The 13207-nt window shown below is 47.0% G+C and overlaps 1 protein-coding gene across 1 annotated transcript in view; it reads left to right on the top strand.

The window, feature by feature from the left end:
• The first annotated feature begins 874 nt into the window (after window positions 1-874).
• Window positions 875-13207, top strand: part of LOC149362301 (uncharacterized) — a 30871-nt gene continuing 18538 nt past the window's right edge. Inside the window, exon 1 of the mRNA XM_089568257.1 lies at window positions 875-987. Coding sequence (XP_089424383.1) covers window positions 875-987 — 113 coding nt within the window. The remainder of the gene's footprint in view (window positions 988-13207) is intronic.

Raw genomic sequence — 13207 nt, 5'->3', positions numbered from 1 at the left:
CCTGCTTATCGCAAAACATTGAATCTGCGTGCATTGACTGCGAATGACAATCTGCGGAACACAATCTAGAGCGTTCTGTTCATCTTGATTTTTTAAAGCTTTTGTTGCTTTGTTATTCTTAATTAATGCCTCCGCGAATATCTCTTATATGTTGCATTTCTTCAGTTGGTAGTCAGCGCTAGCACCTTCTCGTGCTTCTGTCTTGTGGCTAAAAAGAAAATGTTTTTTTTTTCACTTTACTGCACATATGCTAAGAGTGGTTTTTCCCGCCGCACCATTTTCTAAGGTTCAGTAATGGTGCAACCTCTTCCACTGCTCTCGGTATAGCGGCAATGGCCGTTATGAGAACCTGCGATGTCATATGAGGGAAGAACTTCGTCGCACCATTTTGGCAGTCTCAAGCTTTGCGAGGGTCGTGGGTTTAGATCCCACCAGCGGCATGTCGTTGTTTATTCTACTTTCAAATCGTTTAACTTTTAGGCAATGAAATTATAGCGCTATTAATTTTCATTCACTAAGATCACATATTAAAATAGAATATCAATCATTCCCTACCTTTTCCTTCCTTCGATGACTGTTGACCTCCTTCATAGATATGTCATAACGAGCCTCATATTTCCCCAGTAAGTAAAGGTTAAGTGGAACTAATAGCGGGCGTGCGCAGTACACATCATCCTAAACATCATGTTTTCTGGGCGCAGTTATTTCGCATCTGAAATGCGAAATATCACGCTGCAGCTCTATCGCGATTGTCAGTCATGCAGCTGCACGCGTGGCACGCGCCCGCTCTTGTAAGGAAGACGAGAAAGAAGAACAGCGTTTAGTTGGCCGCCCACACGTTCGTTGAGCCGTGCGCGGAGCCGAGGCGACGAGAATGGAACCGGAAGGCGGCAGCGAGGAGAAGCCCGAAGGCCGCACTCACGTCGGCAGCGACATCGCCGACCAGGGCAGGCGCATCCTGAAGGAGCACCGCTTTCCGCTCTCCTGGTGAGTTGAATCCAGCATATCCTACTACTGTTCGAATGAGTGGGACCGCGCAAAAGCTTTGAGCACACCGAATTACCGTTGCCTATGAGAATGCGGTAACATAAGTACCTCGTTTTGAGCTGCCATGAGCGAAGTTTGCCACCTGGCGCCCAGGGCATGCCCTGTCTGGCTCTTCCACGTACCAACCTCGGCAGATGACAGGGTTCTACCGTGGCAGCCACATTTCTCTCCGTACCACCTCTTCCCTAAAAAAGGTGAAGGGTATTTTTCTCTCTCCTCTTCGGCACCTGCCATGGCAGGCGGCAGATCGCAGATGGCTCTTCCGCATACCACCCGTGGCAGGTGGCACACGGGTACCACCCGTGTCACCTCCCAGATAGCAGGTGAAAAAGGTGTGACACCACCGGCGACTGTGGGAAAATGTAGCTGTCATGCTGTCGCGTAAAATTGATGTACGTATATTATAACTTTACTTGCTAGTTGCTTTCCTGCATAGCTCTCCCCTCCAGTCACGGCGTACACATACTTGTATGTGTACGCGATTTGGGGGAGGAGGAGGCAAACTTAATTGAGGAAGAGGTCTTGGGCGCGAGTTGGGATGATGTTCCCCTCCCTGCGGTGGGCTCCTCTTCTAGACCGGACGCCAGATGGCCGACCGACGATGACTTTCGGCAACCTCTTCGGCCTGCTTTGTGACCAGGAGTTGAACTTCCGGGTCCGAGCTGAGCAGCGCGGCCTACCACTGATATTGGGCAGAGAGCTGCGAAGACTCTGCGATGGCTTGTCTTGATTACATGAGTATAGAATGTGTTGTGTTCTGCCTTTTGGTGCCCACAGAGAGAACAGACGGGGCTGAACTGCTCTGGGAAACATTTGGGGATTTTTTTTCCCTTTCTTGCAGTTCAAATTTCCCGCGCGAAAGACATTTGCGTAGATTTGTATGCGCACGGTGCAAGACTACTAGCGCCGCGTGTCCTTGTTATTCAGAAATGGAGTCGTAAGAAGCCACTTTCAAGATGGGCGCCACCACATTCTACGGCAACGCTGGTAAGTGCTTTACCGAAACCAAGGTTTCTGGGCTTTCATTCCTATTTGAAGGCAAATTCGCGGTTTTTCTATGCTCGTAAAGACATAAGGAACATGTAAAAACCGTCAAATCGAGTAGAACTACAATGACGCGCTAGAAAATTTATCCCGAACTTCAGCGTATACAATTGTGTACGGCGTGCCGCTATCGGCACAAACCGAACGATGGCGTTTCTTGTATAGTTCAGGTATTTACTTATCCAAATTTTGGTGTTTTCGCATTTCAGACGAAAAATCATACAAGACAACCAAGAAGACTCGATGATGACTCGTTAGAAAGACTGCTGTACCGAATTGGCGTTAGGAACACGTCTGGTATTGAACTTTCTGACGACGAGGAAGAAGGGCACCGAAATTAATCTGTGAGTGGCGGAATGAATGCAAATGTGATTCTGTCGCGTTTCTCTGGCCAATGCAAATGTGATTCTGTCGCGTTTCTCTGGCCAATTATAAAAAAAAATTGTTTGGCAGACGGTCGTCACAGACAATGAAGCTGGTCCGTCTGGAGCAGATCAGGGTCTTGCTCCTGTGCTAGACCATGATGACCAACAAGAAGTCGTCAGCCGACAAAAGAGGAGAGCTGTTTGGACCACTGCGGAATTTGAGCCGCCCGACACCGCATTGCGTTCCACGGACCATGATGGCAGTGTTGTGATTAAACCGTGTGAGTACTTCTTCAGGTACTTTACAGATGAACTGTTTGAAGCGACTGCATGTTGCACAGGCACCACCGTCTTCAGGCTGCAGGAGCCATCCTCGGAACAACACCAGAAGAAATCGGAATGTTGGGGAACACTGAAATTCTCACGCATCAGAGTGTACTGCAGTCCTGCAACACAAACTTCAAGTATGTCAGGAGCAATGACCGTGAATAGATTTTTCAGGCTGCAGTCTGCATTACATCTCACAGAGCCAGACCCAGATCACACGGGAACTGACAAGTTGTGGAAAGTGCGACCGCTCCTTTATGCTGTCAGGAAGGGATGCCTCGAACTACGTGCAGCTGAAAAAATAAGCATTGATGAACAAATGATTCCCCTTAGAGGAAGAATCGTGGCTCAGCAATTTGTCCGCACCAAACCTAACTCCCAAGGTGTGAAGTGTTTCTTCTCTGCAGCTCCGGTGGTGTCCAGTATGATTTCAAATTTTACCAAGGAAAAGGCACCGGCATCTCAGTGGAGCAGAAGCACCTAGGGCTTGGTGGCTCTATTGTTACGAAGTTGACTGAGCAGCTCCAAAAACTGAGGAACTTCAAATGTTACTTTGACAACTATTTCACTTCGATACCACTACTTCAAGAGCTGGAGGAAAAAAATTACGAGGAATTTTAGCGGCTAAAGTGGTGAAAGGCGAAAGCCTGAGTGCTGCATTCTGCTACGCGATTGTTCACTGCTAATTTTGTTGGTGCATTAATTAACTGCCAATTAAGGACGCTTAAGCTTCGCCTTCAGGAGTGGAATGCGACAGCGTGTTGTAGCGCTGCCACGCAGTCCAAGGAACGCCACCACCCGTTCAGCGCGATGCGTTGCCCTTTGAACGCAACGTTTTTTGAGGAAAGGAAATGGGGCTGTAATTCTCTGTCATCTCGGTGGACACCTGAGCCGCACCGTAGAGAAAAGGAGGAAGTGTGAGTTAAAGAAGAAAGAGGGGCCATAATGAAGAAAATGAAAATTATATTTGAGGGAAGGAAATTACGCTTTAACTGTCTCACATATTTCGGTGAACACCCGTCAAAATTCGCGCGCGGTGACGTCACGACAATTTGGACCAATCTGAAACACGGACAAATACGCCTTGTTCGTCGGTAAATTGGTTTTTGAGGAAAGGAAATGTATCTGTCTCAAATATCTTGGTGGACACCTAAACCTCGCCGTAACGGGAAAGGAGGAAGATCGGAGTGAACGAAGACACCGTATTCACTAGACGCACCTTTGTTCATTCCAAACCATCGAGCTGGCAAGAAGTGGATGTGAGCGCATTCAAGGAAAAGTTTCTTGGCGCTTTGCCGCGATTAGATGACGAACAGAAAGAAAGGCTGGAGCTGTCGATAACTGCGTCGGAGGTCGAGCAAGCGATAGAAAATTTGAACCTGGGAAAATCTCCTGGACCTGATGGGTTAAGCGCCGCTTTTTACAAAGCATATAAACACGAAATAGTGCCAGTACTGACAGTAGTTTTTAACGAAGCCTACAAAGGAAATGAATTGCCCCCGTCTTATGGTAAATCCCATACAGTGCTAATCCCTAAATCCGATGACGCAGAAAAGTTAAAGCAGGTCACAGCATATCGTCCTATCGCCCTCACAAACGTGGATTATAAAGTTTTCATGAAGATTTTAGCCCGTAGACTACAGTCAGTAATTCAGGATATAGTCGGTCCCCACCAGACGTGTGGGATCAAGGGACGCTCTATTGTTTCCAATATTCATAAAGCGAGGTGTGTGCTGGAATGTTGTGATTACACAAATAGCTGTGTAGCCATCCTTCAGCTAGATCTTGAGAAGGCATTCGATTGTGTTTCGCACGATATCCTGTTCTGCATACTCGACCATGTGAATTTAGGGTCCATTATTTGTGAGGGAGTGGCCTTGGCGTACCGGAGCTGCACGACAAGATTAATTGTAAATAAGAGTTTGGGGGCCCCCATTAGCCTGCAGCGTTCGGTGCGCCAGGGTTGTCCCCCCAGCCCTCTTCTATTCTGCATTTACATTGAAGCGTTGTGTTTGAATATCATGGAAAGTGAAAAAATTCGAGGATTCCAGCTACAGGCAGCAGAAGTTAAGCTGCTGGCTTATGCGGATGATGTCGCGGTGTTCACAGTGAACCGGGAAGGTATAACCGAGGCCGTGGCATGCGTAAAAGAATTCACCAAGATCACCGGTAGTAAAGTGAATTGGTCAAAGTCCCTGGGGCTTTGGCACGGAGAATGGCCAACGAAGCCCGGCAATTTTGCAAACGTGTCCTGGGTGACGACCCCAGTAAAGTACTTAGGCGTCCCACTGGACGGTTATCGCGATAGCGATTCGTACTGGAATGCACAGACGCAAGCCACGCGTGAAAAGGTGGAAAGGTGGAAAGGGCGACACCTTTCAATTTTCGCAAGGGCCACAGTGTGCAATCTGTTTTTTATGTCTAGGCTGTGGTACGTGATGCAAGTGTTGCATTGTGCAAGGATGAACGTACAGAGACTGCACCGGATCTTTGCCGTTTTTGTGTGGGCTGCGGACTGGGAACGCTGCAGCCGGACCAATTTGTTTAGGCGGGTGAAGGATGGCGGCCTGAGTCTGGGACACTTATTTCTGCGGCAGATTGTAAGCAGATTTTGTTTTGTGCGCGATGTAAGCGATCCTTTTTTGCGCACTGTGTGCCAATTAAGGCTCGGAAATGCACTGCCGGACTTTGTTGTCACAACCGAAAGTTTCTCGGGACGTATTTTTGGTTACTTTAGAGAGGTTGTCGCGAGTGTTCGATTCCTGTCTGTTCGATTTTCGTATGAATATTTATCTTCTGTTAGCAGGAAGAAGTTGTATAAAGATTTGTGCGATGTAGTTCTTCCACAACCTATGTACAGGGCCTTATACAATGGAGGCCAGGGACGCGACGTACTTAAGCGTGTGAAGGCGATGCAGGTGCCGCCAAGTGCAAAAACTTTTTTCTTTAAATTACATACCGGAACACTACCAGTAAAGGAATTCTTGGAAAGGAAGCAGTTATTTCTACCTTGGGGATCACATTGTTTAATTTGTAAAAAACCAGAAACAATAGACCACGTTTTTTTGCACTGTTGGGAGGGGGTATACTTTTGGGACATCTTGCAACGGACTTTAAAAAAGGAATTTCCGCTCGACGCTCATGGTATTCGGTACTTGCCTGTAGAGAGTGAGGATAGGACACCATTCGACCTCATTATGCTAATGGGCCTCCATTGTATTTGGCGCTCCAGAATGGCAGGATATCATTGCGATCCTGATGCACGGCCAGCACGGATCTATTTTCGGGAGTGCATGCATAAGTATATTGAAGTTCAGAAACTTGCTCCTGAAGCTCCCGAGTGGCTCGAAAGAGTCGAGCCTTTGGTGACGCTTAAGGAGTTTTAATATGATGAAGCCACGCTCCCCCGGGCGGATAGTGTTGTTAATTATTGCTCATTGCGCTCTGTAAGTGTATTTGTGTACTGTGGTTCTTGCCGAAGTCAGGCAATAAATAAATAAAAAAAAAAAGCTGGCATGGCGGGGTGGTAGCGTGCTCGACTCGCACTCCGGAGACCGGGGTTCGATTCCCAAGCTCGGCCAATTTCTTACTCGGCTTTATTTATGTGGTCTGACTATACTTCGTCTCACAAGTTGTTTGCAGCACTACGAAAGGTACAGCTCTCTCGTCCAATCAGGATGGCGCGCACTACATTAGTGTGTTCCTACGCGCCTGTGGCTCGATCCACCTGATGTCCAGGTGGCTTCTTTCTACCTCTAGCAGGTGGCGCGTGATGTCTTTTTATTCTTTTTTTGGTTTGTTTTTGGACAGGCGGACGCCCGTTCCAAAGGGACTAGCCCCACTTTTTTTTTGTCGCAACCTATTCTCATCAGTTCCTCTGTTGTCGCGTCGCAGTAAATTTCAGTAATCGTGTCATGTGCATATAAATTTATTTACTCCAGCGTGCCGAGGCAGCCGAGTGTCGATGGTGGCGAAATGCAAAACAAGCCCATGTGCTGCGCGAGAGGCAACGCACGTTAAACGGGCTCGATCATCTAGATCATCGTCCTCAACTGAAATCAGCACTGCTGGTTGTGTCGTCCTCCAGGTTGATAACAATGGCCGGTCCCTGGTCAACAACATCGTCGATGATGTGGTCCATTTTTCTCATCACATCTTCCTCACTGATAATATGCTGCACGTAATTCTTCCATTTCTCAACAGTCACTTGCGTGATGCCTTGCCAAACCAGAGGCTCGACGCCTTAGAGCTTAAACGTCTTGTTTTGGCTAGCCACGAAACCCTTGATGTCGCTCCAGACAAGCTCTATCGGGTTCAGTTGGCAGTGGTACGGTGGCAGGCGCACAACGAGATGGCCAGCAGCTTCAGCAATGCAGTCGACACGGTATCGCTCCCCACCTGTGTTCACACTGCTGACAAGCTGCATGAGCTCGGCCTTCACCATGCCGCTGCTCCACGCGACACCTTTTCCGGACAGCCTAGCCTGTATGTCCTTTTTGAGGCTACTCATCCGCGGCACTTTATCCTACTTCACAGAATGATATGGCGCGTTGTCCATCACTATAACGCTGCCGGGTGGTAGTAGTGGGAGAAGTCTCCTGGAGAACCAGTTTTCGTAGTGTTCCCCGTTCATTTCCTCGTGGTAATCGCCCGAGTTTTTCTTCGCTCGGAAAACTTCCGCTGCGCCTTCGACAAAACCTTGCTCACTACCGCAATGCGTCACAATAAGCCTGCCACCTTTGCCACTGGGGTTTTGTAGACCAGTCGACAGTTCGGGTCGATGCGCTTGGTGTGCAGATTGGATGGTGCAGTCAGTCCACACTAGACTTCGCGTGTGGCCGGCGTTAACCCACGTTTCGTCGGTGAAGAAAATATGCCTATCCTGGCGTCGCAGCTCCGCTATCTGGCGCAGGTACCAGCGGCGACACTGCACAATGTGCGTTGCTTCGATTAACATCGCATTCCGAGAGCGCTTCTTGTATCGGAAGCCAAGTTTCTTCAACATCCTCTGCATTGTCGCTGCGGACGCGGTCGGTAGCGTTTCGTCCTCTTCGAAATGCGCAACCACCTTCGCGATAGTTGGAATTTCCCCTCTCTGAAAAAAGGTGTGTACCACCCTTCGCAACACGCTCAGGTCAAAATCGTCCAGCTTCTTCGTCCGTTCGCGGCCTCTTCCGCCAGAACGCTTCTTCGGTGACAACAGTCGGCCCGCGTTCAACGTCTCCGTTGTCCACTTGTAAAGCGTTCGCTCGCTCACCTGCGTGAGTTTTGCCGTCCTCTTGATGAGCGCATTTCTACTCCAACTGCCCCCGCACTCGACACGAAGCGCTTCAAGAACATTTAAAGCCACCTGCTTCACCTGCTTGGGGAAACAGCGCACTGTCGGTGTAGAGCACACAGGAGAGACAACAGACTCCACCGACGCCATGTTGGAAAGTGGCGACGCATCACTACCTCGCAGCAGGCCTCCGCAAAGCTGTGTCCGTGCGGGCTTTGTCTGGTAATTTCACCAGTGATTGAAACACTCCCTACCATTTAAATATACCTGTCCAAATCATGTTTTTAGTTGCAATGCTTATTGTTTTGATTAATAGTCATACACTCCTCAAATATTCGAGGGACTATTTTCTGCATTTCTGCAGCCCGGATTGGACGAGAGAGCTCTGCCTTCCGTAGTGCTGCAAACATCTTGTGAGACGAAGTATAGAAAGGTTAATTCGATTAATTTGTTAAGGAAGCAACTCAGTTGAACTTAATTGGTTGCATGGTTAGTAGCCAAAGGACAATTGGCCCCGTTTGAAATTCGCGCACTGTGACGTCACGACCGTTTCGACCAATTGAAAAGCGTGACATTTCTGTCGACAGCTCCTGCTTACAACGATGAGACATTAAAGGCTTCCGCCTTAATAGGTAGTTGGGCCATTGGCACCACACGCAGCAATAGGCTACAAGTAGGTCCACTGAAGTCTGATAAAACACTTAAAGAAGAGGGACGCGGCAGTATGGATGCCAGGGTCAGCAAAGTGGTGCCATCACAGTTGTCAGGTGGCAGGACAATGGCATTGTGAATGTTGCGTCGATATTCGTGGGGTGTTGGTGAGCCAACAAATGTGAAAAGGTGGAGCGAGTCATCGAAGAAGCGTATTGACATACCGTGGCCTGAAGTTATCAGCCAATACAATGAATCGATGAGCGGAGTCGACAAGACGCATTTTTTGCTGGCGTTAACCACTAAAACAAAACAAGGTAGTGGCCAGTACAGGTCATTTCGCATTTCACGCCGTTCGCTGGCAAATAGCTGGCAAGAATACTTGACTGATGCGAATGACAGCTGCTTCTCACTCAGGAAAATTCTGGACTTGCTGGCATTTCAAATCGATGTTGGATTGACATTAATAATGAGTGACAAGAATGGTGCCAGGGAACGCGTTCGTTCAAGCAATGGTACAAAGGAGCCCCCAAGGAAGGTGCGCAATGCTGACCTGCGGCCCGTAAGTGCCGTCCAGCCTGACAGAATGCACCACTGGCCAGCACACAAAGGCACTAACTTCGCTCAGCGTTGCAAGCTAGAAGGCTGCAATTCAAGAATGCGAGTCAGCTAGATGCCGGAAATGCAACGCGTTGCTTTGTCTTTCAGAGACAAATGACTGCTTTTGGTTTGGTTTATGGGGTTTAACGTCCCAAAGCGACTAAGGCTATGAGAGACGCCGTAGTGGAGGGCTCCGGAAATTTCGACCACCTGGGGTTCTTTAACGTGCACTGACATCGCACAGTACACGGGCCTCGAATTTCTCCTCCAAAGAAATTCAACCGCCGCGGCCGGGATCGAACCCGCGTCTTTCGGGACAGCAGCCGAGCACCATAGCCACTGAGCCACCGCGGCGGCTGAAATGACTGCTTTTACGCATTCCACCCCAAGAGAGTTCTGAGTTTCGTTTTTCGAATCTGACTACTATGTGAAATAAACAAATGCCTTGCCTGAGACTCGAAATGCAACCTTGTCTCATTTGTACTGAGTCACAATGTACTCATATATGTGCATGTGCTTAAATTCAGTCAGAAGCAAAAAAATTTTTTCTTAGCTTTGTTTTCGTTTTTGGAACATCCTCTTGTTGGAAAAATCACGTGGAATAATTTCCCTGCACTTCGCTTTAATTCGTGACTGAAGGGGTGCATAGAGAGAGGTCGTTAGCGGCGTGGTGTGTGATTGGCGCACCATGGTAGCAAACGGAAGCGGAAGGGGCACAGCGGTGACATAGATCGCATCACTTTCTTTCTTTCTTCCTTTGCTTCTTTCTTTCCTTCTTTCTTTCTTTCTTTCTTTCTTTCTTTCTTTATTTCTTTCTTTCTTTCTTTCTTTCTTTCTTTCTTTCTTTCTTTCTTTCTTTCTTTCTTTCTTTCTTTCTTTCTTTCTTCTTCTTTCTTCCTTCCTTTCTTTCTTTCTCCCTTTCTTTCTTTCTTTCTTTCTTTCCTTCTCTCGTTCTTTCCTTCCTTCTTTCTTTCTTTCTTCCTTTCTTTGTTTCTTTTTCTCTTTCTTCCTTTCTTTTTCTTCCTCTCTTTCTTTCTTTCTTTCTTTCTTTCTTTCTTTCTTTCTTTCTTTCTTTCTTTCTTTCCTTCTGTCTTTCTTTCTTTCTCTCTTCCTTTGTCCCCTTCTTTCTTTCTTTCTTTCTTTCTTTCTCTCTTTCTTTCTTTCTTTCTTCCTTTCCTTCTTCGTTTCTCTCTTTCTTTCTCTCTCTCTTCCTTTCTTTCTTTCTTTCTTTCTTTCTTTCTTTCCTTCTCTCTTTCTTTCTTTCTTTCTTTCCTTCTTTCCTTCCTTCTTTCTTTCTTTCTTTCTTTCTTCCTTTCCTTCTTCGTTTCTCTCTTTCTTTCTCTCTCTCTCTCTCTCTTTCTTTCTTTCTTCCTATCCTATCTCTCTTTCTTTCTTTCTTTCTTTCTTTCTTTCTTTCTTTCTTTCTTTCTTTCTTTCTTTCTTTCTTTCTTTCTTTCTTTCTTTCTTTCTTTCTTTCCTTCTTTCCTTCTTTCTTTCTTTCTTTCTTTCCTTCTTCTTTTCTTTCTTTATTTCCTTCTTTCCTTCTTTCCTTCTTTCCCTCTTTCCCTCTTTCCTTCTTTCCTTCTTTCTCTCTTTCTTTCTTTCCTTCTTTCTTTCCTTCTTTCCTTCTTTCTTTCCTTCTTTCTTTCTTTCCTTCTTTTTTTCCCTTTAAAAGCGATAGCGTTAAGTACGCTCGTGTCGCAGAAATTCCGGCGTCGCCGTCATTGTATTGGAACATGAGCTAAAAACCCACGAAAAATCCCTAGAGATGCAACCTAAGCTGCAAGTGGGTCACTAGCTGAAGCAACCTTGTGGCGTCATCACAATCTGCCACCGGATTGTGAGCAAACTGCGCATCGTGGCAGGCGGCAGTTAAGTTAATAATTGGATGGGAGAGGTTGCTGAGGAAGAGCAACATGGGTCGCACAAGCACCACCTGTGGCAGCGCCTGCCATCGCAGGGTAATGGCGCATAGCTTAACCGCGGCACCGCACGAGCAATATGAGGACTGACAGAGATCTTTTTTGAGCAGAGAATGACCAATTCTGCATATATGGGCACTAACTTATTAAAGCTATCATATTCGTAAGGCGAAGGTCAAGCGTCCCTTCAATTTTGTTGCAGATATAAAAAATTCAACATTTTTTGCTTCTCAAACTTGAAGTAAGACATGATGTTTGGCTAGTCGGTTCATGGTTAGAGCAAAACACAACTGCGCGAAGACGACGGGACAAAAGAGGGCACGAATACACAGACACAAAGCACAGCTCTTTGTGTGTGTGTGTGTGTATTCGTGCCCTCTTTTGTCCCGTCGTCTTCGCGCAGTTCTGTTTTGCTCTTCTCAAACTTATTTTCTTAATTTTCAGGACTCCTGATAATTCTTAGACAGTGTACATACTTCCTCGATAGTGAAATGAAGGTATCAAGTTTTTCGGCTTGAATGATCTTTCTGTTCATGTGCATTCCAGCTGTGGTCTTTTGAAATGGGGCCACAGGCATGGCTGATTCGTGCTATTCCTGAGTTGTCCTGTAGCGTGAAACGCTGCAGGATGTTCGTTCATGCCTTCGCTTTGCGCTTCAGTCAGTGGAGCTCTCATAAAGGCCCATGTCTCCTTCGATGCTCTCATCTATACTTAGACTTCGGTAGTGCTCTGTTACTAATGTGATCTTGGGCTCCTATTAGAGAGATGGGCTCCCACTGAGGCCCCTGGTTTCCGCGCTTGGTGTGTGCGCTTTACCAGAATCAAGCAGGAGAGCGAGAAATACTCTCAAGCACCTGCACTGTGCGCGACGTAGCACTGTTGGCATCTTCCTTTTGAATGTTAATCCTGCACGCAGAGCAACGTTTGACTGCTTAGACATGGTCATGTGCAAGTTTGCGTCTGCATAACAAATAACAAAAGATGCAATGTTGTGCGCAATGCGAATATTTGCCGTGGGTTGCAGCAATACTCAAATAAAATAGAAATAAAGTATCACCAGTGGGTACGGCCACCATGTTATCAGTGCGGCCGCGGATCTACCACTTTCCCGCCGGCCCCGAGTTAAATCGGCAGTGGACGTTGTTGGTGAACAGAAAAGACTTGCGCCAACAACATGCTTACGCATACGTTTAGCCCACTTTGTGAATGAAATGCATGCACAGCAGGAATCTCACTCTGTGCTAAATCTAGAATGCGAAAGAAGCACAGCGCCTGGCCTATAGCAACTACCGCGTACATAATTTTACGAGAATCGACTTTTGGATGCCTCAAGTAAAGCTCTTTTCATTCAATAGCACACGATGTAGGGACTTCACACATTTGGTAACGACTGTGTGCCACCATCCCAGTATGACGAACATCGGGTGCGTGTAGGCATCGCCAACTGAAAAGCAAAAAAAAGCCGTTAGTATGAAAATACTCCCATTTGAACAGCACGGCATAGATGCAAGTGGTGGCACGAATAATTTACCGAAATGTAAAGTACGCAAAAATACAGCGATGGCAACGGAGCAATAGAGTACACCCGGCATGCCTGGGACGATAAACTCTCTCCTAAGTATTAGTAAATCATTCGATTGAAAGCACATCGAAAACGAACGTTTTAGATAGGTCCTCTCAATTAGACAATGCATAGCCATTCTAGACATGCAATAAACGTTACGACTTGAGCAGTGCCGCTCCCGAATTAAATTCCCAACTCAGACGCGGCGATTCGGCTCCCAGTAAGCGGTAATTGCGTTGCAATAACGTATAAAGCTGTCAGTCCATGAAATTACACATTTTCCGCTCTTTGTGAAGTAGTAAGTACTGGCGGGAGCTTGGCTAGCGAGAATGCGTATTGCTTTCAGTCAAGTTACTTGTATCGCTCGCAGTATGAACACCCCTACGCGAGCGTCAGGAGGGGCCGAATT

The sequence above is a fragment of the Amblyomma mixtum genome, chromosome 2 (genome assembly GCF_055824585.1).
Source record: "Amblyomma mixtum isolate Tamu chromosome 2, ASM5582458v1, whole genome shotgun sequence".
NCBI lineage: Eukaryota > Metazoa > Arthropoda > Arachnida > Ixodida > Ixodidae > Amblyomma > Amblyomma mixtum.
The sequence above is the reverse complement of the archived record's forward strand: the minus strand, read 5'-3'. Positions and strand labels throughout refer to the sequence as shown.